Source organism: Hypanus sabinus, chromosome 5 (genome assembly GCF_030144855.1).
Source record: "Hypanus sabinus isolate sHypSab1 chromosome 5, sHypSab1.hap1, whole genome shotgun sequence".
Lineage (NCBI taxonomy): Eukaryota > Metazoa > Chordata > Chondrichthyes > Myliobatiformes > Dasyatidae > Hypanus > Hypanus sabinus.
The window spans coordinates 30,866,040-30,892,971 of NC_082710.1; the positions used below are offsets into that span (position 1 = coordinate 30,866,040).

General features: G+C 40.9%; 1 protein-coding gene across 4 annotated transcripts in view; it reads left to right on the forward strand.

The window, feature by feature from the left end:
• LOC132394031 (casein kinase I) overlaps positions 1 to 26,932 on the forward strand; it is a 232,976-nt gene that overhangs the window by 156,938 nt on the left and 49,106 nt on the right. For all 4 annotated transcript variants that reach the window (XM_059969665.1, XM_059969666.1, XM_059969667.1 and 1 more), the window contains exons 5-6: positions 924 to 1,072; positions 5,536 to 5,770. In XM_059969665.1, coding sequence (XP_059825648.1) covers positions 924 to 1,072; positions 5,536 to 5,770 — 384 coding nt within the window. The remainder of the gene's footprint in view (positions 1 to 923; positions 1,073 to 5,535; positions 5,771 to 26,932) is intronic.

The following is a 26,932-nucleotide window of genomic DNA, read 5'->3' on the forward strand; positions in this document are numbered from 1 at the left end:
GCTTGTTACGCTCAAGGGATCCAAGTGCCTTCTGATACTTATTACTTCTTGGCTGTTTCTGTTAAGGGCATCCTTGTTAAGTGTAGTGTGTTACATACTGAGTGGCGATCCTTTTTTGCTCATCACAGTATTGTAAATTAGCCAAGCAAGGTACAAAAGAGGAAACGTGCATTTTTGTAGTATTGTTATTTTTAGGAATGATCTAATTTCATTATGCTGAATTATAGGCTGTTTTGTGAATTTTCACCCAAAGTGAAATGGTCAAAATTGTCACCCTATTTTCATTGTCCACCTCTTGGTCCATAGCCATCTATGCCTGGGTGATTAAAGCACTCGTCACTTTTTAAATATGGTCAGTGACCCAGCTGCGACCACTGTCCCAGGCGGTACTTGGTACTCGCCACTCTCTGGGTGAAGGTCTCCCTCAGAGCACCTCTGAGTTTCTTCCCCCTTTCCCTAGATCTAGTTTTTGGACCAATGGGGTTAATACAGAAGCTTTCCACTGTTTGGCATGGGTGAGTTTGGCTGAGTGGCCTGTTTCTGTGGTGTATTTTCCGATGATTTTTGACAGAGCCTTTAAGCTGATAGTTTTAAAGGCTTTAATTTTCTTAGTCCAGGCTGGATTGCAACCTGAGTTCCAAAAGAGTAGCTCATGGTAGCAATTAGAGGGCTACGGTTTCTTTGAATGTTACCTCTACCTTTGAACATGAGTGAAATTTTTCTTGTAACTTGTACTTTGCAGTCATGAAACAGTTGCTTTTATGTCAGGGCCAAGAATTAATGCAATCAGTAAGAATTTTCCTTTACGGTTTAATAGCGTGGTGATGCTGTGCCTGGGACCCTGGTTTTAGAGTTTAGTGTGAAGATTGCAGCTTTTTAATACAGTGATGTTAAACCTCTCTTTTTTTCACCTTCCTTTACAGATGGAATTCCTCAGGTTTACTACTTTGGTCCATGTGGAAAATACAATGCCATGGTGCTTGAATTACTGGGACCTAGCTTGGAAGATTTATTTGACCTCTGTGACAGAACATTTTCCCTTAAGACCGTGCTTATGATAGCTATACAGCTTGTAAGTATTCAGGCACTCATTTTACTCAAAAAGAACTTGTTAATTAATCATCAATGGACCTTTATGCTTAGTAAATTGTAAATTTGCTTCTAAATTTCCTGTATTGCTGCAATGTTGAAGTGCAGTATAACTCAGAAGTACACATTTTTAACTATTTAAAGCACTGGGTTGAGATTATTTTCCGATCTGTGACAAATAAAGCTAATAACTAAAAGATCTTTATCTTTCTCTTCTCCAGTTTTCTAGAATAATTTTTCCCCCACGAATTCACATGTGGCTTTTGATGCAAATCAAGAGGTTTGCTTGAAATGGGTCTTACAGCAGATGACAATGCTCATCTGGAAAGAATAATGTAAAGTTGATAATTTATTGTTAACTTCAATATTAACTGAATATGAATATTTCTGTGAATTGCGGAACAAAGTATCAATCAGTCAACTTGTTGCAAATGCACAATCAATAAAACCAGCAGAGCAAGCCCATTACCGGTGCAAATTGCAACAGTATAGTGAATCATACACAGATCTTGCCTAGTCTTAATTTCTCTCTTCTGTAAAATCGCAGAATCATGGGTGATAGTATAGGTGATCTTTATTTAATATTATTTATAATATTATTAACTATCACTTAGCTTTCGATTGATGCTGCTACTGCCCCCTCTATCTGTGGTTTTATACCTCTTTGTATCTGGTTTGAGTTTATACTTGGAGGTTTGGATCAGTTTAATCTGCTCTTGGTTTTCTTTTTCCATGATTTGCTCTTTTTTTTAAAATAGGGTCACCCGGAGTAAAAGCTCTGTGCTGGTTAAAGTGATACTAAGGTATCAGTTAGACAGGGTTTCAACTTAGTACACTCAGCCTTGTTTTAGGAAGTTGTAAAGAGAGGGACAAGAATGCATCCAGCTGGTTGTGTGTGACTGAGAAGAAGACAAAGAAAAGCTGGATCATTTGAGCAGTGGCAGAATTAAACTTTAAAACCCTGAAGTGTGCAGAAAAAAATTTGAAAGTAGCCAGTTGGACTTTAAGGAAAGGAAATTCAGTTTTCTGTCCATTTCCTTCTCCAGTGATGCTCACACAAGCACCAGTCCTCTTAGACCATAAGACATGTAGGAGCAGAATGAGGCTTTTAACCCATCGAGTCTGCTCCACTATTCCATCATGGCTTATTTATTATCCCTTTCAACCCCATTCTCCTGCCTTCTCCTGTAAATTTTGATGCCTTGACTAATTGTAAAGCTATCAACATATGTGTTAAATATTCTCAATGGCCTCCACAATCATCTGTGGCAATGTATTCCACAGATTCACTGCTTGCTGACAAAGGAAAGTCGTCCTCATCTCTGTTGTAAAGCGATGTCCTTGTATTCTGAGGCTGTGTCCTCTGGTTGTAGACTCCCCAGCTATATAGGAAACATCCTTTGCACATCCACCCTATTTGGGCCTTTCAATAGTTGATAGTTTTCCAATGTGATCCTGCTTCATTCTCCTAAACTCCAGTGAGTACAGGCCTAAAGCTATCAAAAGGTCCTCATATGCTAACTTTATCATTCCCAGGATCATTCTCGTAAACCTCCACTGGACCCTCTCCAATTTCAGCACCTCCTTCCTTAGATAAGAGGCCCAAAATTGCTCACATGCAAATACTGTGATCCCAAGCTTCAACTCCTTGCAACAAGAAATCTTGTACTTCATTAGTCCTCTCTGTAGATAATATTGTTCACTGATGATTCCTCACATCTCTGCTATTCAATAAAATCATTGCTGATTTACTTTTAATCTTGGCGCCACTTTTCTCTACCATCCATAAGTTTTGAATTATGCTTCCAGTGAATGGATTCAAGGTTTTCAATGTCCTCCTGGAAGCTCTTTTGCTTTCAGTGTGATCGTGCCCCGGGGATTCCTACTGAAGATTTCCTACTTGAGTTGCTTCCTTTATGCATTTTAGTATTATTTTGCCCTGATGGAGTTCTGAGCAGAGTACCTCTTTTGCGAGTTCACTGTTGGCAACTGTGAGTGACGTTGACTGTTCTTGGGCACTGGCTGAATGTAATTAGGGTCTTGATTTTGGCTTGGGAGAATATGCTAATGTGGTTTGTTTATTTTGCAAGTGAATTTGCTGATTTAACTAGGGTAGCATCGGTGATGTCTGTCCAGTATCTTGAGGTGCTTGATGTTCTGATGCTGCTCTCTGATAGATATTGAGATTCGTGGTGGATTTGAAGTCTTGATATTTATTTCCTTTTTCACTTCTGACAGATGAAGTTTGTTCTTGCATGTCGAAGGTGCCAAATTCCTTTATCAATGCCTTTCCTGAGAGATGATAGGGAAATGGGTCCATGTTTTTCCAGTGTCTCTCCGCTCATGACTTTGACAGGATATGCATGCTGGTTTAAAAAAACACCTTTGTGTATATTTAGCGTAAGGCCCAGTTTTTGGTGTGCCTTTGTGCACTGGCAGGTGATGGCTCAGTACTTGGTCATTCATCATAGAAGAAAAAAAGTGTTTGGAATCTGAATATATGCCAACAGTCATCTGTGCGCTCTAGCTGGGTGACTGAGCCTGGAATGACCTTGCTTTCTGGAGTGGAGGTAGCATTGATTAAACTGTTTCTTGATAGTGTTGTTGAAGTTTCTCTCTCTTCCCCCCCCCCCCACCCATTCCTTTGTTGCCGTTCATGTAATACCAGAGGCTTCTATCCTTTCTGAATCTGGGTCAGTTTGTTTCCCTGTGGGACATGGCAGTTTTCTCAAAGTCAGAGTACAAGTCCTCCTTGACCACAACTTTTAATTTCCAGGCATAGCAGGCTGATTCTGCAAAGGAATGAGCCTAACTTTCACTAAGTATCCACTTACTCAATCGAGGAAGTGACTGAGATGCCAGACTAACCTCCTGTCACTGCAAGGACAGGGCATTCCTCTCCTGGTTTGCGCTGGTACATTCACAAATTTGGCCGTCACCTGCCTCTTGCATCTCAATCGGGAAGCAACGTAAGTGTCAAAGTGTCTGAGTCCTGGTCTGGGATAGCAGGACAGTTTTCAGCCATTTTTGGGGAATGACCGTATGCTACACCACTGCTGCTTCTGTGTGAGTGTGGCAGAATGCATGTCAGTGGTAAGGATTTTTAAGATGACTGGATACCATTTTGGTTTGCATATATGTAAGAGTGCTTAGAAACAAGCACATTGCCCAATTATCTTCTTTGTTCACACCTGCCTCACCTAACATCTCCATTTCATCAACCATCTTACTTTTAAACTCCTCATACATGATGTTCTCTGAATCTTGTTTCTTTCAGTGCATTATCCTCAATAGTTCAGTGTTTCTTCAAATTCCCAAACCTCTGTCCATCCTTCCTCTGTCTCTCACCATTCAAATGATATTGCATCCAATCCCTCCTCCCTTCCTTCCTCCCTCCCACCCCCTTCAATTGTTCCTCACTGGTGGCACACAAGGGGAAAGGCCTGGGGGGGAGGGGGGGGGGAGTTGGAGGGCAGGTCAAAAAGGGAAGGGGAGAGAAGCCAAGGGAAGTATCCTTGCATCTGACCTTTAAGGAAGTTTAAGAATTTTGATCATTTCAACAGTGTTACTTCCATTTGCTCTACACTTGAGAGTATGGGCTCGATCTGCTCTTTCATTCCTCCTTGGGCAATCTCACTTACCTTGGGCCACAATCTGGTGAACCTTTGTCATAGTCTCTGGATTGGAAAGATCCAAAACCATGCATGGTGAAGGTGTAAGGATTTGAGTGGTTGGAATATTGAAAAAAGGAGCAAAATAAAATGAGACATGATAACAAGCGATGGCTTGAAGAAAACCAAGGGAAAACAAATATAGTGTAAATGGAATGAGAAGAGGTGGCCTCAAGACTGTAGCCAGAAGCTGGAAATAGATACGTGAGAAAATACAGCTTAGATATTTTACCACAGTTTTCAATGCTATTAAAATTTTCTTCATTGTGTATTTTATTTTTTAAAGCCTTTTCTTTAAAGGATCGGTGAATTGACAAATCCCAGTAAAATGTAATTTAAGTCCAGTAGGCACATTGACTTAAAAAACAAAAGAGCTGAGCAGTATAGTAACTATAAAGTGGAAGATGAGTTTAACAATTAGATTATCTTTCATTAGAGCATTGTCAAGAGATTTTTGGCACTCAAACGTAAAATAGGCTTCTTTCTTATTTTTGCAGAGTGCATTAACAAAATAATTTTATGATTAATAATTTTGCACAACTTAAGCAAAGCATGAACAATGCATTAAACCATTGGACAATTTCAACAAGAAACCTTTACAATTTCTGTTCTTGCAATTCCCTGTTTAGAATTGTTTAATGAAGATTTTCACTTCTGTTCTGTTGTGCGTATTGTCTTCTGCAAGAAAGTTGTTCTTAGTACTTTTTTTTAATGTTTTACTTATTATGTTCAATGAACAATGCTAACAATATTCTTCCACTTCTTACCCCAAAAGATTTCCCGAATGGAGTATGTTCACTCAAAGAACTTGATATACAGAGATGTAAAGCCAGAGAACTTCTTGGTGGGGCGGCCGGGGAGCAAAAATCAGAATGTAATTCACATAATAGATTTTGGGCTTGCAAAAGAGTACATAGACCCAGAGACAAAAAAGCACATCCCTTACAGAGAACATAAAAGCCTTACCGGGACGGCAAGATACATGAGCATAAATACACATTTAGGAAAAGGTAAGTGCCTTTTTATTGATCCACACTCTTGTTTATGGCTGAGCATCATTGATAGTTATTGTTCAATTAAAACTACTTGTGTTATAACTCGAACTGTGTATGTTACATTAAAATTAAATTGGAATTATTGCTCATCTTTCTTGATTTATACTTTGTTAAGATGTATGGTTCAAATGCATGTTTTTGGTAAGATGTTGAAAGTGGAACATAGAAGAAAATGTCGACACAAGTTAGATCGCGTTCACCTATAGATTGAACTGTGAACATTCCAATGTAATGTTTTTATGTATTTCTTGTACAATCTGTGGACTAAATTAGAACGTCACTGACCATTTATTACAAACTAAAATAAAAAATACACACATGAACAAGTGTATGATTAATGTGATCTGATTCTCACTAAGTAATTTTGTAGTAATACAGATATAAATGTCACAATGGGGAATTTCCATCTTCTTCCCCTCTGACATCCGATTCCTAAATTAACACTGAACACATGAATACTACCTCATGTTTTATATTTCTATTTTTGCACTATTTTTAATTTAACCATTTTATTTATATACAAAATTTATACACATGTACTTACTGTAATTGATTTGCTTATCTTTTTTTCCATATTGATCATATATTTCATTGTACTGCTGTCGCTAAGTTATCAAATTTCACGACATATGCCAGCGATATTAAACCTGATTCTGGTTCAGAGTTCCATTTTAGAGTGTTAAGGAAATATGTGTATTGTCTGAGCAATTAATTTTAACTACAGAAATTTATTTTATCAGTCATCTGTTTATAAGCTTGCAGCTGCAATACTTATTATACATTCAAAAGATAATCATTCCGGTTTGGCCATCATTTAAGAAGTGCTCAAACAAGTGTCTTTCGTAGCTTGCTAGCAACGTGTATGATTGTTTAATAAGTTGCTTCTCTTGCTTTGGTTTCACTTCCAGCAAGTAGATCTCTCAGCCCTTGAATTAGAAGCTGAATCCCTGTACTGATGTTTGTGAATTCCAGGTGTGCTGTTTCTTTACGACTACATAGTAGGAACTGACATCTAAGAGAGGAAGATGTTTCTATTTGGATGGGAATCCAAATTAGTTGGCCATTCTAGAATTAACGGTGCAAAGATTTGAACATCTAGCCTAAAATGACTAAGATTAGAGATAGGTCTTGGCAATTAACCAGAAGTTAACAATATCCCAGTTTAAAAAAAATTAGTAATTCATTATTGGAATGTGCATTTTTCTGATTGTAAGGTAAATGATTGTTATTTTTGATGAATGCAATGTATGCTTGAAAGGCCTCAGTTTAATATTGATAACAATTGCAGATGGGATAATGGAATGTAATTATCAATTACTTGAAAATTTGGATTTGGTTCATAAATCTGTGTAAATGTAATTCTGTCTTAAATTTTCCTTCGAAGTAGGATTTTTATCATGTCTTGAGACATTTTAAGGTCTCTCAGAGCCAATGAAAATACTTCATTGACTATGAAACACTTTGAAATGTCTCGAGGAGTTTCATAGCCAAAGGAGTACTTTTGAACTTCTGCTGGTACAGCAGCTAAATGCGACATGAATGTAACATGGTGAGGTCTCGGCGGCATTGTGGTGTGGTACTGTGGGACAGGAGTTAACTCTGCAGCCTTGTTGTTCCAGGGACAAGGACTGATCCTGGCCTCGGGTGCTGTCGGTGTGAAGTTTGCACTTCTATTACCATAACTGAGAGTTTCCACTGGGTGCTCTGGTTTCCTCCCACATCCCAACACTATTCTAAAGCTGGGGGGGGGTGGGTGGGGGTGATGGGTGTGTGAGCGATCAAGCTGAAACAAACTAAAGTGTTTAAATGGGATGTTAATCATTAGTTCTCCGCATTTCAGTCATTGTTCCTGGACCTCATGGTGGCTAATGACTACAATCACTGCTTGAATCTCTGCAGGAAATGGAGCTGTGTCTCAGTGGGATGGGGATCACTTGTGTGGAGCTTGAGTGATGCTGTTAATTAAGGGAACAGGTGAACTATGGCCATAAGCAATGAAGGTGTGTTTTGTTCTATCTTTCCCCAGCACGACCGTTTACTCTCCACCTACAAGGCTTCCCAGTGCTCCCTTACCATGTGTGTCATGTGAAATGTACACTTAGGCTCTGACTTTGTGTCTATTGGTACACGCAGCAATGATGAGGTAGTAGAAAACCATGCAAACTGCTGCCAGCAGGAAATACCCAAGTAACATTATAATGAAGGGAAAAGTATGCAATCTACCCTAATGGCATTTTAAATGATAAATTACACCAATGAAATATTTTTGTTTCATGATACCTGGTTGAATTTAACAACTAAGTGTACCACCCATTTTGTGCATTAGAAATACTTAGGTCTTGGGATAAAATGAGAGATGAGACATTTCAGTAATAGCATGATTTGGCCATTCATATAAAGGTATTATCTTATGGGCTTCTGAATAATTCTTCTCAGAGGTGGGAGTAACAATAACTATTAAGGCCTGGCCAAGGCTTTGATGCACTCAAGGTGCAAGAAGTGGTTTGGTTTCCTTGGATCACAATGAGCTTTTCATCTGATTGGCTGCTTGACAATTTCCTTATTGTCTCATCACCTGCGATAAAGAATAGTTAAAAACAAACTGCATCCTTCAGATAATGGGATTGTTACTTTTTGGGTACTCTGCACTTCAGCTACATGGTTATCACTCCTCAGAATCTTTTCAGTGATCAGGACAAAGTGGGAGGCTGACTTTGGAAAGTCTTTTGAAGCTCGGTGGGCTTCTTGGTTGGCCAGGGCCAGCTGGACCAAAGGGCCTGTTACCAAACTGTATGACTGACTCATAACACTGACTGGCATAACTGAGCTTAGTGGAGGTCAACCAGAGATTTCTACAGTGTCTACAAGATGGCTTCTTAGAGCAACTCATGGTTGAGCATGGTTGAGGGGATCAGCTATTCTGGATTATGTGTTATGCAACTAACCAGAATTGTTTAGAGAGTTTAAGGTAAGAGAACCCTAAAGGCCAACTTAGAGGAGTACACGGCATCAGTGACTAGCTACATCAGCAAGTGCATTGATGATGTTACTCTGTCCAAGACCATCACTATATGTGCTAACCAGAAGCCATGAATGACAGCGGAGGTGCGTGCGCTGCTGAGGTCCCGCGACTCCGCCTTCAGAACAGACGACAAAGCAGCCCTAACAACAGCAAGGGCCAAACTGTTGCAGGCATCAGAGGGGCAAAGCGTGCACACTCCCAGTGAATCCACAGCCACTTCCAGGGCAGCGGCGACACACGGCGCATATAGAAGGGCATCCAGGACATCACCAATTACAGGACAACATCACCTGACTGTGCAGGTGATGCCTCCCTCCCAGAAGCGCTGAATAACTTCTACGTCCATTTTGAGGCCGAAAATGACGTGGCGGCGAGGAAATCCACCTCCCTACTAATGACCAGGTGCTGTGTCTCACTGTGGCCGATGTGAGAAGAACCCTGTGCAGGGTCAACCCATGGAAGGCTGCTGGACCAGACAACATCCCTGGTAGGTGCTCAGAGGATGTGCAGACCAGCTAGCAGATGTTCTCACTGACATCTTCAACATCTCTCTGAGCAGCACCACCACCGTTCTTAAGTGCCTCAAGGCCGCCACCATTGTCCCCGTACTGAAGAAGTCTTCAGTGTCCTGCCTAAATGACTACCGTCCGGTTTCACTTACATCCATCATCATGAAGTGTTTCGAGAGGCTTGTCATGAGGCATATCAAGACCCTGCTGCCCCCCTCACTAGACCCCTTACAGTTTGCGTACCGTCCCAACCGCTCAACAGACGACACCATTGCCATCACCCTCCACCTGGACAAAAAATACACATACGTTTGAATGCTGTTCATAGACTTCAGTTCAGCATTCAACACAATCATCCCTCAGAAACTGATTGGAAAGCTGAGCCTACTGGGCCTGAACACCTCCCTCTGCAACTGATGGAAGGTATTCAGGACATTGTGGAAAATTTTCTTGGCAACTATGGAGCACCAAACTGCATACATCTGGTTAACAACATGCTTCAACCATACAAAAACATGGTGCAGCATTCACTAAAGATTCATTTTCTGCATTCCCATTTAGCCTTCTTCCCTGAAAACATGGCTGTTGTCAGAGATCAGCATGATGCAAGGTTTCACCAGGACATTGCAGTCATGGAGAAACGGTATCAGGTCAACTGGAATGCATCAATACTGGCTGATTATTGTTGGACATTTAAGCAATAAGTCCCAGACACTGTGCAAACAAAAATCATCAATAAAACATTTTTAGCTTATTTGAACTGCAAAGCATCAACACAGCTGGAGGCCACTGTTTAAGAATAAGGGGTAGGCCATTTAGAACAGAGATGTGGAAAAACTTTTTCATCCAGAGGGTGGTGGTATGTGGAATACTCTGCTCCAGAAGGCAGTGGAGTCCAAGTCTCTGGATGCATTCGAGAGAGAGTTAGATAGAGCTCTTATAGATAGCGGGGTCAAAGGATATGGGGAGAGGGCAGGAACGGGGTACTGATTGTGTATGGTCAGCCATGATCACAGTGAATGGCAGTACTGGCTAGAAGGGCCAAATGGCCTACTCCTACACCTACTGTCTATTGTCTATTATGCAATTAAATGTATTATATTCAGTAAAAGTTAATTTTTCATTTCTCCAAATTCCTATTCGATACAAGTAGTGTGAAATTACATTTGTGTTCAGCTTCAAGCAGTCTGAGGAAGCAACACTTGGGGAAAAAATTGCTGTTCAGTGTTATTATGAGGTAGAGATATCCAAAGACAATGAGAATTGCTGCCATTTTTTCAAGATGGCTGTGAGAATATCATAGGAACTCAAATTATTTGCCCTGACATCAAGGTAAATGCCACATTCACAAGTTTTGACTTAATATCTCTTGAAAATTGATTGGGTTACATTTCATCAATGTTTGATAATGTTATGTCAAGCACCACAAAATCTGACTGAAAATCGCCGAGCTCAAATGTATAGTGTTTGAATATTTTTAGTCAGTCAGAGAGCACAGAAACTCATTCTTCAGCCAAGCTTGTCATCACAAAACTATCAACTACCCACTTAGAATCATTTCACTTTTATTCTCTCACATTCCCATCAACTCCCCCAAGATTGAACCACTTACTCACAACACTAGGACCAATTCACATTGACAAATTTAGCCGGTCTTTGAGAATGAAGTCACACAGAGAGGTAGTATGCAAACTGTACACAAAATAAGACTGTGAGATTAGGATTGAACCCATGGTATTGGAGCTGTACTGGCTGTGCCACATGGCCCAATTGTCCGTCATTCACATCTGAATAAAAATGTACAAATAAAGGCAACAGGAGAGGAATCCCATTGGTCCCAGTTGTAACCCCTCATTTCCCATCACTCTGCAACTAATTCCCTCGAAATGCCCATCAAGACCACTGTAATCCTTTTACTTGCTAACCTACACTACAGAGTAATTAACAGTGAACAATTAACCTATCAGCACATCTTTGAGGAACCTCATGCACTCAGCAGAAACTCACACAATCACAGGCTGAACATGGAAATTCTGAAGAGGCCTCAGCTGAGGTCGGGATTGAAGTTCAGCACTATCCACTGAACCAGCATAAAATATCAGATTTCAGGAGAAGGATCCTTCCAAGCAGTTTGTTCAGACCCTATTATTTGAGTAAATAATTCCAGTAATACTTCCACTAAATATTGTAAATTCATTCCCTGTTTTTTTTTTGATCCCTTGGCAATTAAAAATGGAATCTTTCCATTTACCTCCTACTTTTATACATCTCAATTATATCTCCCCTCAGCTTCCACTGTTCCAAAGAAACTCAAGGTTTTTCAATCCCCCTTCTTAAAGTCTTTCACTGTGGGCAAAACCTTCCTGTTTTACCATGCTGCTCTGGAGAGCTTACCTCATTCAGTCAGCCTGGCAATGATGCAGCAGATTAGAACTCTGCAGGCATCTCTTGATGGAAATTACAAACATTCATATCAGATCATGATTCTCTGTGCTAAATGCCATGATACTTTCAAAATCTTTACTCAACTTCATGATTCTTTTTTGAATCAATCCGGGGGAGATGAGAGTGATGCAAAGAACATTTTATGGTACCAAAGGAAGATGCATTCCAATTTCCTGGCAACCTTCCCTTTATTTGATTACAAAATTCTTGCTGTACTTCTCATCTTCGCTGGTGATTACTAACCATTGCCTGGAATTCTGCATACCTACAAAATTACCCAAACACTAACACAAACTTTTATTTGTGGGAGCTTGCAGCACACAAAATGGTTGCTGTGCTGATTCAAAGGAACAACACAGAAACATGCCCTTTCCCCAACTTATTCATGCTGACCAAAGTACCTTCCTGAACTAATCGAAATTTGGCTCATCCTTCTAACCCAAGGGTTCGCAACCTGGGGTCCACGGACCCTTCGGTTTATGGTAGGGGCCCATGGACTCAAAAAGGTTAGGAGTCTCTGCTCTAACCTTTTTCTATCCATGAATTTGACCAAATGTTGTTTTTAGATGTTATAATTGTACCCACATCTACTGCATCTTCAGTGAGCTTGTTTCATATATTCACCACCATCTGTGGGAAAGATTTGTCCCCCAGTCCAAACAGTGTTTTCAATTCCTCTGCACTTGAATTCTGTCTACTCTGTTTAATCTGTTTCTTTTTTGACAAGACCATCTCCCAATTTCTCTTTTCTATATCATTACACAGTGGGAGTTGAACTATTCGCAGCACAGCTTATGCTCAAGAACAATTATCCAACTTTGATGAGCTACGTGTTCCGAGCAAACTCAGGTTAAGGGGCTTTGACAGCATCTGACCACTGTGCTTTAACCCTAGATATTAACTTACTTGACTTTTACTGGCTTGTTCTCATCTCACCAAGCAAGCTACCACAACTTGTGGCAGGTAGTTATAAAGCTTCAGTGCATCAGGGTGTGATTTTGCATGAACTGAGAGAGCCACAACTGCATGCAAATAAAAGAATCTCACCAGCAAAATTACCAGATAAGTGCTACCACTTATAAGCAAGTAACTGTTCATTTGGATTCTCAGAAAGTTGACATCACCTGAAGTGTTCCGTAATGAGAACAGGCATCATCACCTCAATACAAAACAATCTTTCCCAAAAGCAAATTCTGCCAAAAGAGCATAAGAAATAGGAGCAAAATTAGGCCATCTGCCATCAGGTCTGCTCCGCTACTTCATCATGGCTGATCCAAATTTCCTCTCAGCCCTGATCTCCTGCCTTCTCCCCCATCTACCTTTAAGCCCCAACCAATCAAGAATCAATCAACCTCTGCCTTAAATATACATCAAGACTTGGCCTCCACAGCTACCTGTGACAAAGAATTCCACAGATTGACCACCCACTAGGTAAAGAAATTCCTCATCTCCATTCTAAAAGGACATCCCTCTATTCTGAGACTGTGTCCTCTGGTCTTAGACCCTCTTGGCACAGGAAATGTCCTCTCCATATCCACTCTATCAAGGCCTTTCCCCATTCAATAGGTTTTAATGAGGTCACAGGTCCAGAATCATCAGATGCTCTTCATATAACAAACCAATCAATCCTGGAATCATTTTTATGAACCACCTTTGAAAACTCTCCAGTTTCAGCAAATTCTTTCTAAGATGAGGGGCCAAAACCTGCTCGCAATACTCCAAGTGAGGCTTCATCCGTGCTTTATAAAGTTTCACATTACATCCTTGTTTTCATATTCCAGTCCTCTCAAAATGAATGATAACATTGCATTTGCCTTCCTCATCACAGATTCAACCTGAAAATTAACCTTTAGGGAATCCTGCACAAGTCGCTTTGTACCTCAGTTTTTTGTATTTTCTCTCCATTTCGAAAATAATAAACCCTTTCAATTCTTCTCCCAAAGTGCATGACCATATACTTCCTGGCACTGTATTCCACCTGCCACTTCTGTGCCCATTTTCCTAATCCAAGTCCTTCTGTAACCTCTCTACTTCCTCAAAACCACCTGCCCCTCCACCTATCTTCATATCTGCAAACTTTGCAACAAAGCCATTAATTCCATCATCCAAATCATTGACATATAACGTATAAAGGATCGGTCCAAACACAGACCCCTGTTGAACACCACTACTCACTGGCAGCCAGTCAGACAAGGCTCACTTATTCTCACTCTTTTCCTCCTGCAAATCAGCCACTGCTTTAACCATGCTAAAATCTTTCCTGTAATACCATGGGCTCATAGCTTGTTAAGCAGCCTATTGTGGCACCTTGTCAAAGGCCTTCTGAAAAACCATTACATAATATCCACCAAATCTCCTTTGTCTAACCTGTTTGTTATTTCTTTAAAGAATTTGAACAGATTTGTCAGGCAAGATCTTCCTCTGAGGAAACCATGCAGACTATGGCCTAAGCTCTCATGTGCCACCAAATACCCTGAGACCTCATCCTTAATAATCGACTCCAATATCTTCCCAACCACTGAGGTCAGACTAACTGACTCATAGTTTCCCTTTCTTCTGCCTCTCTCCCTTCTTGAAGAGTGGAGTGATATTTGCAATTTTCCAGTCTACTGGAACCTTTCCAAAATCTAGTGATTTTTGAAAGATCTTTACTCATGCCTCCACAATCTTTGCCCACCTCTTTCAGAAGGTATATGCTATCTGGTCCTGGTGACTTATTTACCTTCAGCTGTTTCTTTTTCCCAAGAACCTTCTCTCTAGAAATGATAACTTCAAACACTTCAAGACCCCTTACACCTGGAACTTCCATCATACTGTGTGTCTTCCACAGTGAAGACTGACACAAAATACTTATTCAGTTCCTCCGCCATTTCATTGTATCCCACCACCTCTTCAGCACAGTTTTCCAGTGATCCAATATGCACTCTCATCTCTCATTTACACTTTACGTATCTGCAGAAACTTTTGATATCCTCTTCAATATTGTTGACTAGCTTAATTTTGTGTTCCAACTTTACCTTCTTAAATTATTTTTTAAGTTATCTTTTTTTTAAAAAAATGCTTCCCAATCCTCTAACTTCCCACTAATCTTTGCCCGATAATATGCCCACAACACGCTGCATCTGCAAAGCAAGCAGCATTATGAAGGACCCCACACACCCCTTATACAAACTCTTCTCCCTCCTGCCGTCTGGGAAAAGGCACCGAAGCATTCGGGCTCTCACGACCAGACTATGTAACAGTTTCTTCCCCCAAGCTATCAGACTCCTCAATGCCCAGAGCCTGGACTGACACCTTACTGCCCCATTGTCCTGTTTATTGTAATGCCTGCACTGTTTTGTGCACTTTATGCAGTCCTGGGTAGGTCTGTAGTCTACTGTAGTTGTTTTTTTCTCTGTGTTGTTTTTTACGTAGTTCAGTCTAGTTTTTGTATTGTGTCATGTTACACCATGGTCCTGAAAAATGTTGTCTCATTTTTACTATGTACTGTACATATAGCAGTTATGGTCGAAATGACAAAAAAAGTGACTTGACTTGATCATAATATGATCGAATTCACTCTGAAATTTGAGAAGGAAAAGCTAAAGTCAGGTGGATTAGTATTACAGTGGAGTAAAGGGAATTACAGAGACTTGAAAGAGGAGTTGACCTGAATTGATTGGAAAAGCACACTGGCAGGGATGATGGCAGAGCAACAATGGTTGGAGTTTCTGGAAACAATTCGTAAGGCACAGGATATATACATCCCAAAGAGGAAGAAGAATTCTAAAGGAAAGATGATACAACCATGTCTAACAAGGACTTCAATGCCAACATAAAAGCCAAAGAGTGGGCATATTATCGGGCAAAGATTAGTGGGAAGGTAGAGGATTGGGATGCTTTTTAAAAAAAAACACCAGAAGACAACTTCACAATGTTGTTTCCTTTGCGGATGCAGTGTGTAGTGTAAATGTCCGTGATGGCAGGAGGAGAGACCCCGATGATCTTCTCAGCTGACCTCACTATCTGCTGCAGGGTCTTGCGATCCGAGATTGTGCATTTTCCAAACCAGGCAGTGATGCAGCTGCTCAGGATGCTCTCAATACAACCCCTGTAGAATGTGATGAGGATGGGGGGTGGGGGGTGGACTTTCCTCAGCCTTCGCAGACAGTAAGGACGCTGCTGGGCTTTCTTTGCTATGGAGCTGGTGTTGAGGGACCAGGTGAGATTCTCCGCCAGCTGAACACCAAGAAATTTGGTGCTCTTAACAATCTCTACCGAGGAGCCGTTGATGTTCAGCGGGGGAGTGGTCGCTCCATCCCCTCTTGAAGTCAACAACCATCTCTTTTGTTTTGTTCACATTAAGAGACAGGTTGTTGGCTCTGCACCAGTCCGTTAGCCGCTGCACCTGCTCTCTGTAAGCTGACTTGTCATTCTTGCTGATGAGACCCACCACAGTTGTGTCGGCGGCGAATTTGATGTTGTGGTTCGAGCTGTGTGTTGCAGCACAGTCGTGGGTCAGCAGAGTGAACAGCAGTGGACTGAGCACACAGCCCTGGGGGGCCCCTGTGCTCAGTGTGATGGTGTTGGAGATGCTACTCCTGATCTGGACTGACTGAGGTCTCCCAGTCAGGAAGTCTAGGATCCAGTAGCAGAGGGAGGTGTACAGGCCCAGTAGGCTCAGCTTTCCAGTCAGTTTCTGAGGGATGATTGTGTTGAATACTGGACTGAAGTCTATGAACAGCATTCGAACATACTTGTCTTTTTTGTCCAGGTCGAGGGTGATGGCAGTGCCGTCGTCTGTTGAGCGGTTGGGATGGTACACAAGCTGCAGGGGGTCCAGTGAGGGGGGCAGCAGGGTCTTGATATGCCTCATGACGAGCCTCTCGAAACACTTCATGATGATGGATGTGAATGCAACGGGACGGTAGTCATTTAGGCAGGACACTGAAGACTTCTTCAGCACGGGGACAATGGTGGCGGCCTTGAAACACGTTGGAACGGTGGCGCTGCTCAGGGAGATGTTGAAGATGCCACACTTTTCTGCCCTGGAACCCACTGCTTATGGAGTGGCCGATCCTTTTTAATGTCATGAGATTCTATAGCACGGCGCCCATTCACAAATGAAACAATAGTCCTTGATGTATCCAAGCTGCATTCCTAGATCACCAACAATGTTCCAGTTGTATTTGCTGTACTATGTGTGCTTCATCAGGACTTCCAAGTTTCAGCAGTTTTCTTTCTTAGCCAATTGGTATTGAGGGGTGGACATTGCCTTTTTGTAGTAGAAAAGCTTTCAGCCTTTAACACTGAAGAATCAATAAAAAGACACCATTGTTGTGGGTCAAACTGGTAACCCAAAGCATGTCTGGCCAAGATAGATAATTTCTCAGCCTATGTTGAGGGTAATTGACTTAATTATGAATTGAAATAAAAATATAGGTGATTCCAGAAGAGAGGGTGCCTTAATGGGACATTTCATGGTGATTTTCATGATCAGCAGCCCAAAATCCATAAGGTACACCCAAAAGTATTCAGGAGGCAAAATCTTTGTTGTCCATTGTAACCAATCTTAGTAATGAAGACTGCCAAAATTAATAGAAAACTGTCCTCAATTTGTCTACATATGACTAAACCCAACTCGTATGGTTGACTGTTAAACATGCACCCCCCCCCCCCCAAATGGCTTAGAAATCTCCTGAGTTCAAGGCCAACAGCGATAGGCAATATATGATGGTTTACTCGCAATGCTCAAGGCCCGAACGATGAATACAAAAAAAAAATAACTACTCAGTTGGACAAGAAACATAGGGGTGAACCTTGAGCCCAAGACCTGGCAGAATGCAGAAACCTAGTCGAAGTGGCAAAAAAAGTTCACCATCACATACGCCCATTCAAAGAGATGTTTCTTGCCTCTTGAGCCGACTTAGAAATGACTGAACTGGAGGTAGAACAAGTTGTATTCAATCCAAATATGCTTCTGAAAGGGAAGAAAGTTTGTCAAGTGGAGTTCATGATAAGTACTTGGATGACTCGTGGCAAGAAAAGTCTTGAATGTTCATGATACAGGCCATAACTGCATTAATGCAGCACTTGAATGTGGAAGTGCCTTGTGCTTAGCTACACGATGGCTAGTTATTTGAGAGAAGAATAATTGATTTAAGATTTGGGGGTTATTTTTGCTTGAATCATATCCATTGGAGTGGCAGTTGCTTTGGTTGAGTGCCTTTATGATTGCCTTTAGCAGGAGTAGAAATGTATTCATGCAGGAATATTTTGTAGGAGACTTAATGTGGTGTTTGGCAGAGTCGTGAAACCAGTGCATTAAAAAGAGAACTCATTTGTTACATAGCAGATGGTATTGTGCGTTGTCGAGTGAATGTGTTGTCCTTTGTTCATTATCATCTAATTGCCATATCTTTCAGTTGGCTATGAATAGTTCCTTATAGAATGGTAACAATAAAATTCAGTACTATAAAAAGTAGATAGCTTATCAGTGTATGAAAAGAATTGATAAAATAATTGAATGAATAATAGCATTTTTTCTGAATATAAAAGGATGACAGCAATTATTTGGATTGTCATAAAATCATTTCAGGAACCGAGTTCTCACAGCTCTTAGATGATGGTACTGCTAGCACTTTGCACCATTCTCAATCAATAATTAATTTATATAACTTTGACAAAAGCATGTCAGTATTTTAATTTTTATATATTTTTCCTCCTTTTGCACTTGGTGTCTAAGAGTATGGTGCTGTACTTTACACGCCTTTGCAGTTCCTTGATTTTATTCAGTTTGACTGACCTATAAATCCTGATGAAAAATAATTGAGTATATCTGCTGCTATCCTAAGATTTCAGGTTGTTTTTCCTCAGGCTAACCTTTTACTTTCATTGTGTTTCAGAGCACAGTTTTCTGCAAGGGGCCCTAAATTGCAACAGAGGGCCTCCCCTACCTTGTGACAATAGAAAGTGTGCACCCAGCCACCTCTCAAATTTTAAGCTGAGTGAACACAGATGTATTTTACATTTTCTACCATTAAATGTTATGCAGGACTAGTGGAAAAAAAATTAAAAATAAGAATACAGAATTAAAGTGATGACAAATATCTAAGAAGAAAGAATGAATGAACACACACACTCACTCACTCACTCACTCACTCACTCACTCACTCACTCACTCACTCACTCACTCACTCACTCACTCACTCACTCACTCACTCACTCTCTAAACACTGTCTTGTCATCATTCTTGATGAGGCCAACCACTATTGTGTCTTTCATCTGCAAACTTGATGACACTGTTTGAACTGGATCTCCTGTGACACAGTCATGCGTCAGCAGTGTGAACAACAGCAGGCTGAGCGAACAGTCTTGGGAACGCCAGTGATCAGCATAATGGGATGAGAGATCTTGCTACCTACATGGACTAACTGTAGCCTTACTTTTAAGTGCAGTATCCAGCTGCAGAGGGAGCTGTTGAGACCAGGCGAGGACAGTTTCCTGACCAGTTTCGAGGGTATGATGGTCTTCAGTGCTGAACTGAAGTTTTCAAACAGCAGTCAAGGCGTATGAGACCCCATTTCCTAGGTGGAACAGGACAGAGCGGAGGGCAGAGGTTATTGCATCATCAGTGGATCGATTTGAGCAATAAGAGAACTGAAAACAGTCCATTGTAGCCGGGAGAAAGGCTTCAACCTGCTCCATGACCAGCTGCTCAAAGCATTTCATAATGGTTGATATTAATGCCACCAGATGATAGTCATTTAGGGAGGTTACTCTCAGCTTCTTTGGTACTGGAATGATGGTTGCCGCCTTGAAAATCCAGGGGCAATGGATTATTCCAGAGAGATGTTAAAGATATACGTCAGCACTGCCACCATTGGGATACATAGTCTTTCAGAAGCCAACCTGGTATATTGTCAGGCCCCTCAACTTTGCATGGGTTATCTCTGGCCAGAGTCTTCCTCACCTCAGCTTCAGCCAGATGGAGAATCTGCTCCCCTATGAGATCTCTGATGAAGCCGGGTTGTATGAAAGCAATAATTCATATGTATCACATTTTTTTAATGAAATAATATGTGGCAGAAGCAAATGAGCAGTTGAACTATGATTGATTTTTTTAAAATCTCAAAACCCCCAAGTTGCTGATATTTAACTACTGTCAGCCACATCCCAAATGCACCTTTGCTTTGTTAGGTTCATGCTTTTAATATTTCACATATGATAGTATTTGTGCTTTAATTTTGTGTTCAAAGTGATACAACAAACTTAAAAGAAAAGTCAGCCTTGTCAAAGAAACATCCTTGCAAGGAGATACGTAGTTGGTGAGTGAGTTAAGACAGCTGTCATAGAGAGGTATATTGAATCTTTTTAAAATGTGTGCCTGGGCAGTTTTGTTGTATTACTTCCTCTTTTCAGCAAAATTATTTTAATTAGTTTGTCCCTTTCTGGTGGGTTCCTGGCGTCTGATTATATGTGCAAACTACTGATGTTTGATGACAGATAACATCCTAAGTGCTTGATAATGTGTCCCTGCATTCCAGCTGAAGTTCATAACATACTGCTTTAAGGAGCTCTGCTTTCTCTGCAGTCCTCACTTAACCTCGCCTTACCGAATGAGCTGCAGGGAGCTGAAAGACTTAGGCTGATTCTGTGCTGCTTGAATGGATCTGTATCATTTACTGCATCTGCCTGAACTCGAGGGAGTGAGAATACAGTCTTAACAGTTTAATATTGACTGTTAAACTGTTAAACCCAGGTCTCTTTCAAACTGAATGTGAAAAATTGCTAAGTAACAGGATTATATACTTTCTGGACATGGAGTGAAGCAAATGAGGCTATAAACTAGGCAGCTAACCGATGCAAAGACATTCAGAAGGATAGATTTATGCTTCCTCTTTCATGCCTTTTGCAGAACCAATCAGGTTTTAATTCCCTTGATTTAAATGAAGTGTGAATCAAGTGGGATCTTCAGTTGGTGTATCTTCTGTGATGGGTTACCAAGCAGTTGATGAATGTTATGAAACTAGATCAATTATAGTCCCTCAGAATGAGGATGAATCACAATCAAGTTTATTATCACTGGCATATGCCATGAAATTTGTTGTTTTGTGGCAGCAATATGCTGCTGTTCATAATAAAAACTGTAAATTACAGTAACACTATAAAAAATTAAATAGGTAGCGCAAAAGGAGAGCAAAAGAAAAACACTGCGGTGGTGTTCATGGTTCATTGTCCATCCAGAAATCTGATGGCGGAGGGGAAGAGGCTGTTCCTGGTGTGTGTGTATGTGTGTGTCTTCAGGCTCATTTACCACCACCTCAATGGCAGCAAAGAGAAGTGGGTGTGTCTAGGTAATGCGGGGGTGAAGGGGGGTGGTTCGTAATGATGGGTGCGGCTTTTTTGAGGCAATTCCTTTCGAAGATGTCCTGGATGCCTGGGAGGCTAGTGTTCATGATGGGGCTGGCTGAGTTTACAACTTTCTGCAGCTTTTTCTGATCCTGTACCAGATGGTGAGTGCCCTGTATGGTACATCTGTAGAAATTTGTGAGTGTGGTGACATACCAATTCTCTTCAAACTCCTAATGAAATATAGCCTTTGTTATACCGTCTTTATAATTGCAACAATATGTTGGACCCAGGATAGATCTTCAGAGATGTTGACACTCAGAAACTTGAAACTGCTCATCCTTTCCACTTCTGATCCCTTCCTGAATCCATAATCAGTTCCTTGGTCTTACTGACATTGAGTGCAAGGTTGTTTCTGCGACACCACTCAATCAGCTGGTCTGTCTAGCTTCAGTACACCTCGTTGTCACCATCTGAAAGCCTGTCAGCAAGAGTTGTATTGATGGCAAATTTATAGATGGTGTTTGAGGCATGCCTAGCCATACAATCGTGGGTGTATAGAGTAGTGCAGTGGGCTAAGCTTGTGTTGATTGTCAGTGAGGAGGAGATGTTATTTCCAATCTGCACAGGCTGTGGTTTCCCAATGAGGAGGTAAAGGATCTACTTGCAGAGGGAGGTACAGTGGCCTAGGTTTTGGAGTTTGTTGATTAGAACTGAGGGTTTGATTGTGTTGAATGCCTATCTGTAGTCAATAAACAGCAGCCTGTTGTGTGCGTTACTATTGCCCAGGTGATCAAATGCTGAGTGGAGAGCCAGTGAGATTGCATCTACTGTATACCTATTGTGGTGATAGACAAGTTACAGGTGCTTGCTGAGGCAGGACAGGAGTTGATTCTAGTCATGACCAACCTCTCAAGCATTTCATCACAGTAGATGTGAGTGCCACTGGGTGATGGTCATTGAGGCAGCTGACCCTGCTCTTGGGCACTGGTATGATTGTTGCCCTTTGGAAGCAGGTGGCAGTGAGTGATTGAAGACAACTTGGTTTCACTCGAGTGCTGTGGATTCTATGGTGACTGATGCCATTCTGGAGCAAATGGTGCATATTGGTGGACTGGGGTGGATGTGGAGAGATGGTTTTCTGTGGTGGGGGGGGGTGGGGTGTATCCAGAACTAGAGGGCACGGTCTCAAAGTTTGAGGGGTGGCCTTTTAGAACAGAGGTAAGAAGGAATTTCTTTAGCCAGAGAGTAGTGAATCTGTGGAATGCTCTGCCACAGACTGTGGTGCAGGCTAAGTCCATGGGTATATTTAAGGCAGAAGTTGATAGTTTCCTGATCAATCAGGGCATCAAAGGATATGGTGAGAAGGCAGGTGTATGGGGTTGAGTGGGATCAGGGATCAGCCATGATGGAATGGGAGAGCAGACTTGATGGGCTGAATGGCCTAAATCTGCGCTTGTGTCTTATGGGGTGGGTTGTTGGTATGTTGATGCACTCCTTCCTCCATTTTATGCAGTGCTTCTGTGTGCTGTTGGCCAAGTTTCTTAATACCATTACCAAACACCACTTCTCCAGTTTGAACATTGAATTCTCCAACTTCTGGTAATTCCCTCCCTCTCCCTTCCCCCATCCCAGTTTCACTCTGCCTCCTCCTCCAGCTGCCTATCACCTCTCTCATGATTCTGCTACCTTCTACCCATAGTGCTTTCCCCTTACATTCCTCCCTCACCTTTCTGCCTATCCCCTCCCTACTTCCCCTCCCCCCACCCCTTGACCAGCCTTCTCCTTTCCACCCTCCCCCATCTTCTTTATAGGACCTCTGCCCCCTTACTCTTCAGTCCTGACGAAGGGTCTTGGCCTGAAACATTCACTGCTTGTTTCCATGGATGCCACCTGACCTGCTGAGTTCCTCCAGCTTGTTGTGCGTGTTGCTTTGACCCCAGCATCTGCAGTGTGCTTTGTGCTTCTCCAGTTTGAGTAGTCATGTCCAGTGATTCCCAGAATTCTGTGGTTGAATTGCCTTTTTTCAAAGAGATTTTGAATGCTATTCTCTGTTTGCCCAGTAATATGGTGTTTGGAATAATGTGTGCTTCTGGAGTTCGGCATTTGTCATGTGGCCTCGCTGCTGTGGGTATTGGAGCTGGGGAGGACGTTGAATTGCTTTGCCTTTCCTTCCAGTGAATTTAGAGGATTTTGCAGAGATGGTATTGATGTATAATGTACAACATGAAGTATGTGAAAGTCGGTTTACATTCCATAAAAGGCTTTAAAAGAAAATGAATGGTGATTTCTGTCAAGTGACACTACTTACTTTTGATCTTTTTTTTTTGGTTATGAGCTGTTTGCAGCCAGGTGATAGCTGTGATTGTAACTTCTGATTTTGGTGTCTTTATATTCAACATTGCCGCTTCTACTATCTGCAAAGAGAAGGAAGTTTCAAAAACTCATGACCCTCTGAAAGAAAAAAATGTTTTATAAATGGGTAATCTTGATCTACTCTTCCATTTTTCCCACAAGAGGAAACGTAGTCTCCATATCCATCATGTTAAAATCCCTCAGGAACTTTGAAGAATCAATAAAACTGCAGATGCTGGATATCTGACATAAAAATAACAAAGTGCTAGGATCATTTAGGAATTCAGGCAGCATTTTTGTAAAAACAGTCCGGTTTGAGAGCCTTTCAGATCTGACCACCTGAATATCTCCAGCATTTTCATGCTCATGCTTCAGCCAAGTCCCGTAACTTCAATTATGAGCTGAATTAGTCCACCCATCCTTCATAAGACAGCCACTCTTTCCTGGTATTAATCCAGTAATATGTTTCCAATGCATTAGCATCCCTTCTTGGATAAGGAGACCAAATCTGTATCAAAATAAATATCTTACTACTTCTACAACAAACTTTCATGAATATTTGAAAATTTTTGTTATCCTTTCATTGACTTTCTGCCTTAGTTTTAATACATGAAGGTCAAAGGCTGGAAATGCAAGTTTTCTTGATGTAGTTCATCATGCAAGTTGTTGTTTAATTGGTTACTGATGCTGTACGTTAGTGTGATGGATGGCATAAAGAAACAAAGGGGAGTAAAGTTGCATGAATACAGGAGAATAACGAGCAGGACAATGGGATTGATGGGAACATTCTTCCGGGAGTCAGCACCGACCTGATGAATTGAGTGGTTTTCATTCTGAGCTGTGGTAAGAATACAAGAAAGTACATAATTAAGATAACGGATTGAGATAAAAGATAACAGAAATGGAGGGGAGGAAAATTTACAATTCATGTTTAATAACAATTTCAAGTCGTTAGTAGCTTTTTAAATAATTATTGATTATCTTTGCATTTTGCAAAGTGCCATTGAAGCTCTGCTTCTTGTGCCTGAAATTCTACTTGTGTAACTTGGCTGAGAGCTCCTAGTGGAATTGCTCCTAGTCTCCGGAGTTCTATTCTCACCTTCTTACAGATTCCCTTAGCCACCCAAACCTATCCAATTATTATTGACCAAGATTTCATTTATGCAAGAACCCAGCTCCCATTCTTGAGAATTCTCATGAGATCATTTCAGACTTACCTGTAATTGCACCTTATTCTTCTTTTAGGTAACATGTTCTTTGTGATCTTAACACCAGATAGGTGCTGAAATAGTCTCTGGTTTCCAGGTGTCTTGTTATTCCACATGTAATAGAAGCTGTATATTTATGGAAATCTCAGTGTCACCACTTTCCTTGCTCTTATAATCCATTTCAAAACCCCTGCTTGGTTCTGCACATTACACTCGTAACGTTTCCTTTTTTTCCCTTTTACATTTACTTTTTCACTCTTTGAAACTCCCTCCTCTGTCTGAACAATGGTAAAAAAAATATATATATAATTGTTGATTTTTTTTTCAAACTTGTGTAAGAGTTACCTGTGTTTGCTAGGTTGGAATAAAATGATAATTTTGTAGCTTATAGTTTCTCACAGGAAATTTTATGTCAGGCATGGATCTTTAAAATTTCTTTCTATATTTTAAATACAGTCGGCCCTCCTTATCCATGGAGGATTGGTTCCGGGAACCCCTCTTCTCCCCCCCCTGGGCAGGTAACAAGAAAACGTGAATGCTCAAGTCAGTCAACTTTAGGAGCCGGCTGAGTTCCAGACCTTGTTTAACCTGTCTCAGTGCGGTGGACTTTAGGACCCGGCGGAGCTCGAGGTCTGCCGCCCGCAGTGTTTCTGTTCCGTTGATGGAAACCGATCACGACTGAAAATAAAGTGGAAGTAATAAAGCGATCGGAAAGAGATGAAACACCGTCGGTCATTGGAAAAGCGTTAGGCTACAGTCAGTCAACAATTGGAACTATTTAAAAGGATATAGTGAGAATAATGGAGCATGAGAAGGCTCTGCCCCGATGAAAGCTACAATTATTACTAAGCAACGCAGTGGTTTAATTATTGGAATACAATACATTTCTTAAGTGTTTTATATGCATAGAAAGGTAAAATATATACTAAGACAAACGTTTGACTAACTGACACTAAATAATACTGGATATACCTGTTCCGACTTAGAGAACTTCAGTTTTCTTCCCGATTCCTGATCCACGGTAACCTATGGACATCCTCCCGTATACTTTAAATCATCTCTGGATTACTTATAATACCTAATACAATGTAAATGCTATGTAATTAGTTGTTATACTGTATTGATTAGGGAATAATGACAAGAAAAAAAAGTCTGTATGTCCTCAGACAACAAGTGCTGGAGAGAGAACTTCCGGGTTTTCCCGATCCATGGTTGGTTGAACCCGCGCATGCGGAACCTGCAGATTAGGAGGGCCAACTGTATTTAAACTTCTGACTTAAGCTTGGGTGCCTGTTCCATTTCTTACTTTACACTCTAAAGATTTAAAATGCTAATAGAAAAGGTTAAGTGTTTTTTTCCTTCCTTGGTTTGCTGCCTGACAATTCAACTTTTCTAGCTGCTCAGCCAGCTTTTTGATACTAGGCACAAAAAAGCCAGGATTGTCGGATTCCTCTAGAACTGACATCTGATCATAGTAGTTATGACTTGTTTGGACCGGTTACCAGATCATTGATCTGAAGGCAAGAATTTAAAATCCACAGTGGCAGCTGGGAAATTTAAATTCAATTAAATAAATCTAAAGCTAAGCTCAGTAATGGTAATGATTAAATTACTGGATTGGTTGTAAAAACCTGTCTGGTTCACTGATGTCCTTCAGGGAAGGAAATATGCCATCTGGTCATCTTCATGTGACTGTAGACCCATTGTTCTTGATTCTTAATTACTTAGGGGTTTAAAGGCTACTGATGATGGAAAACAAATTACTGCCCTTACCAGCAATGTCCACATCCCGTGAACTAATAAATTAAAGAACTGGAATGTCTGTCCGGATCTACGTACAAGGTAAATTCGAGGACAATTACCTTGTTGACAAATGGAAACTGTAAGCTGTAAAGCAATGTCATCCACGAGGAAAGGAGACAGGCCAACACTATAAAATGAGTGCTTACTTTGTGCAGATTAACGCAGCTGCTATTTTTTTTACAGCTAGGTTAATTACCCATGATGCCACAATTTAATTATAAGCAAAACTGGCAACTTTCCAATGAAGTTGAGATTTATATGAGAGACTAAAGCCAAATCATATTACCATTAATGACTGATAATTTAGATGCATGACCTTCAAAATATAAGTGTTTTCAAATTATCATTGCAATTACTCTATAAATGGGTTGTCAGAGTGTATGACTGAATGTTCATATTTCAAAATAAATTGATTTGCTGTCACAATATTTGGTAAAATGGATAC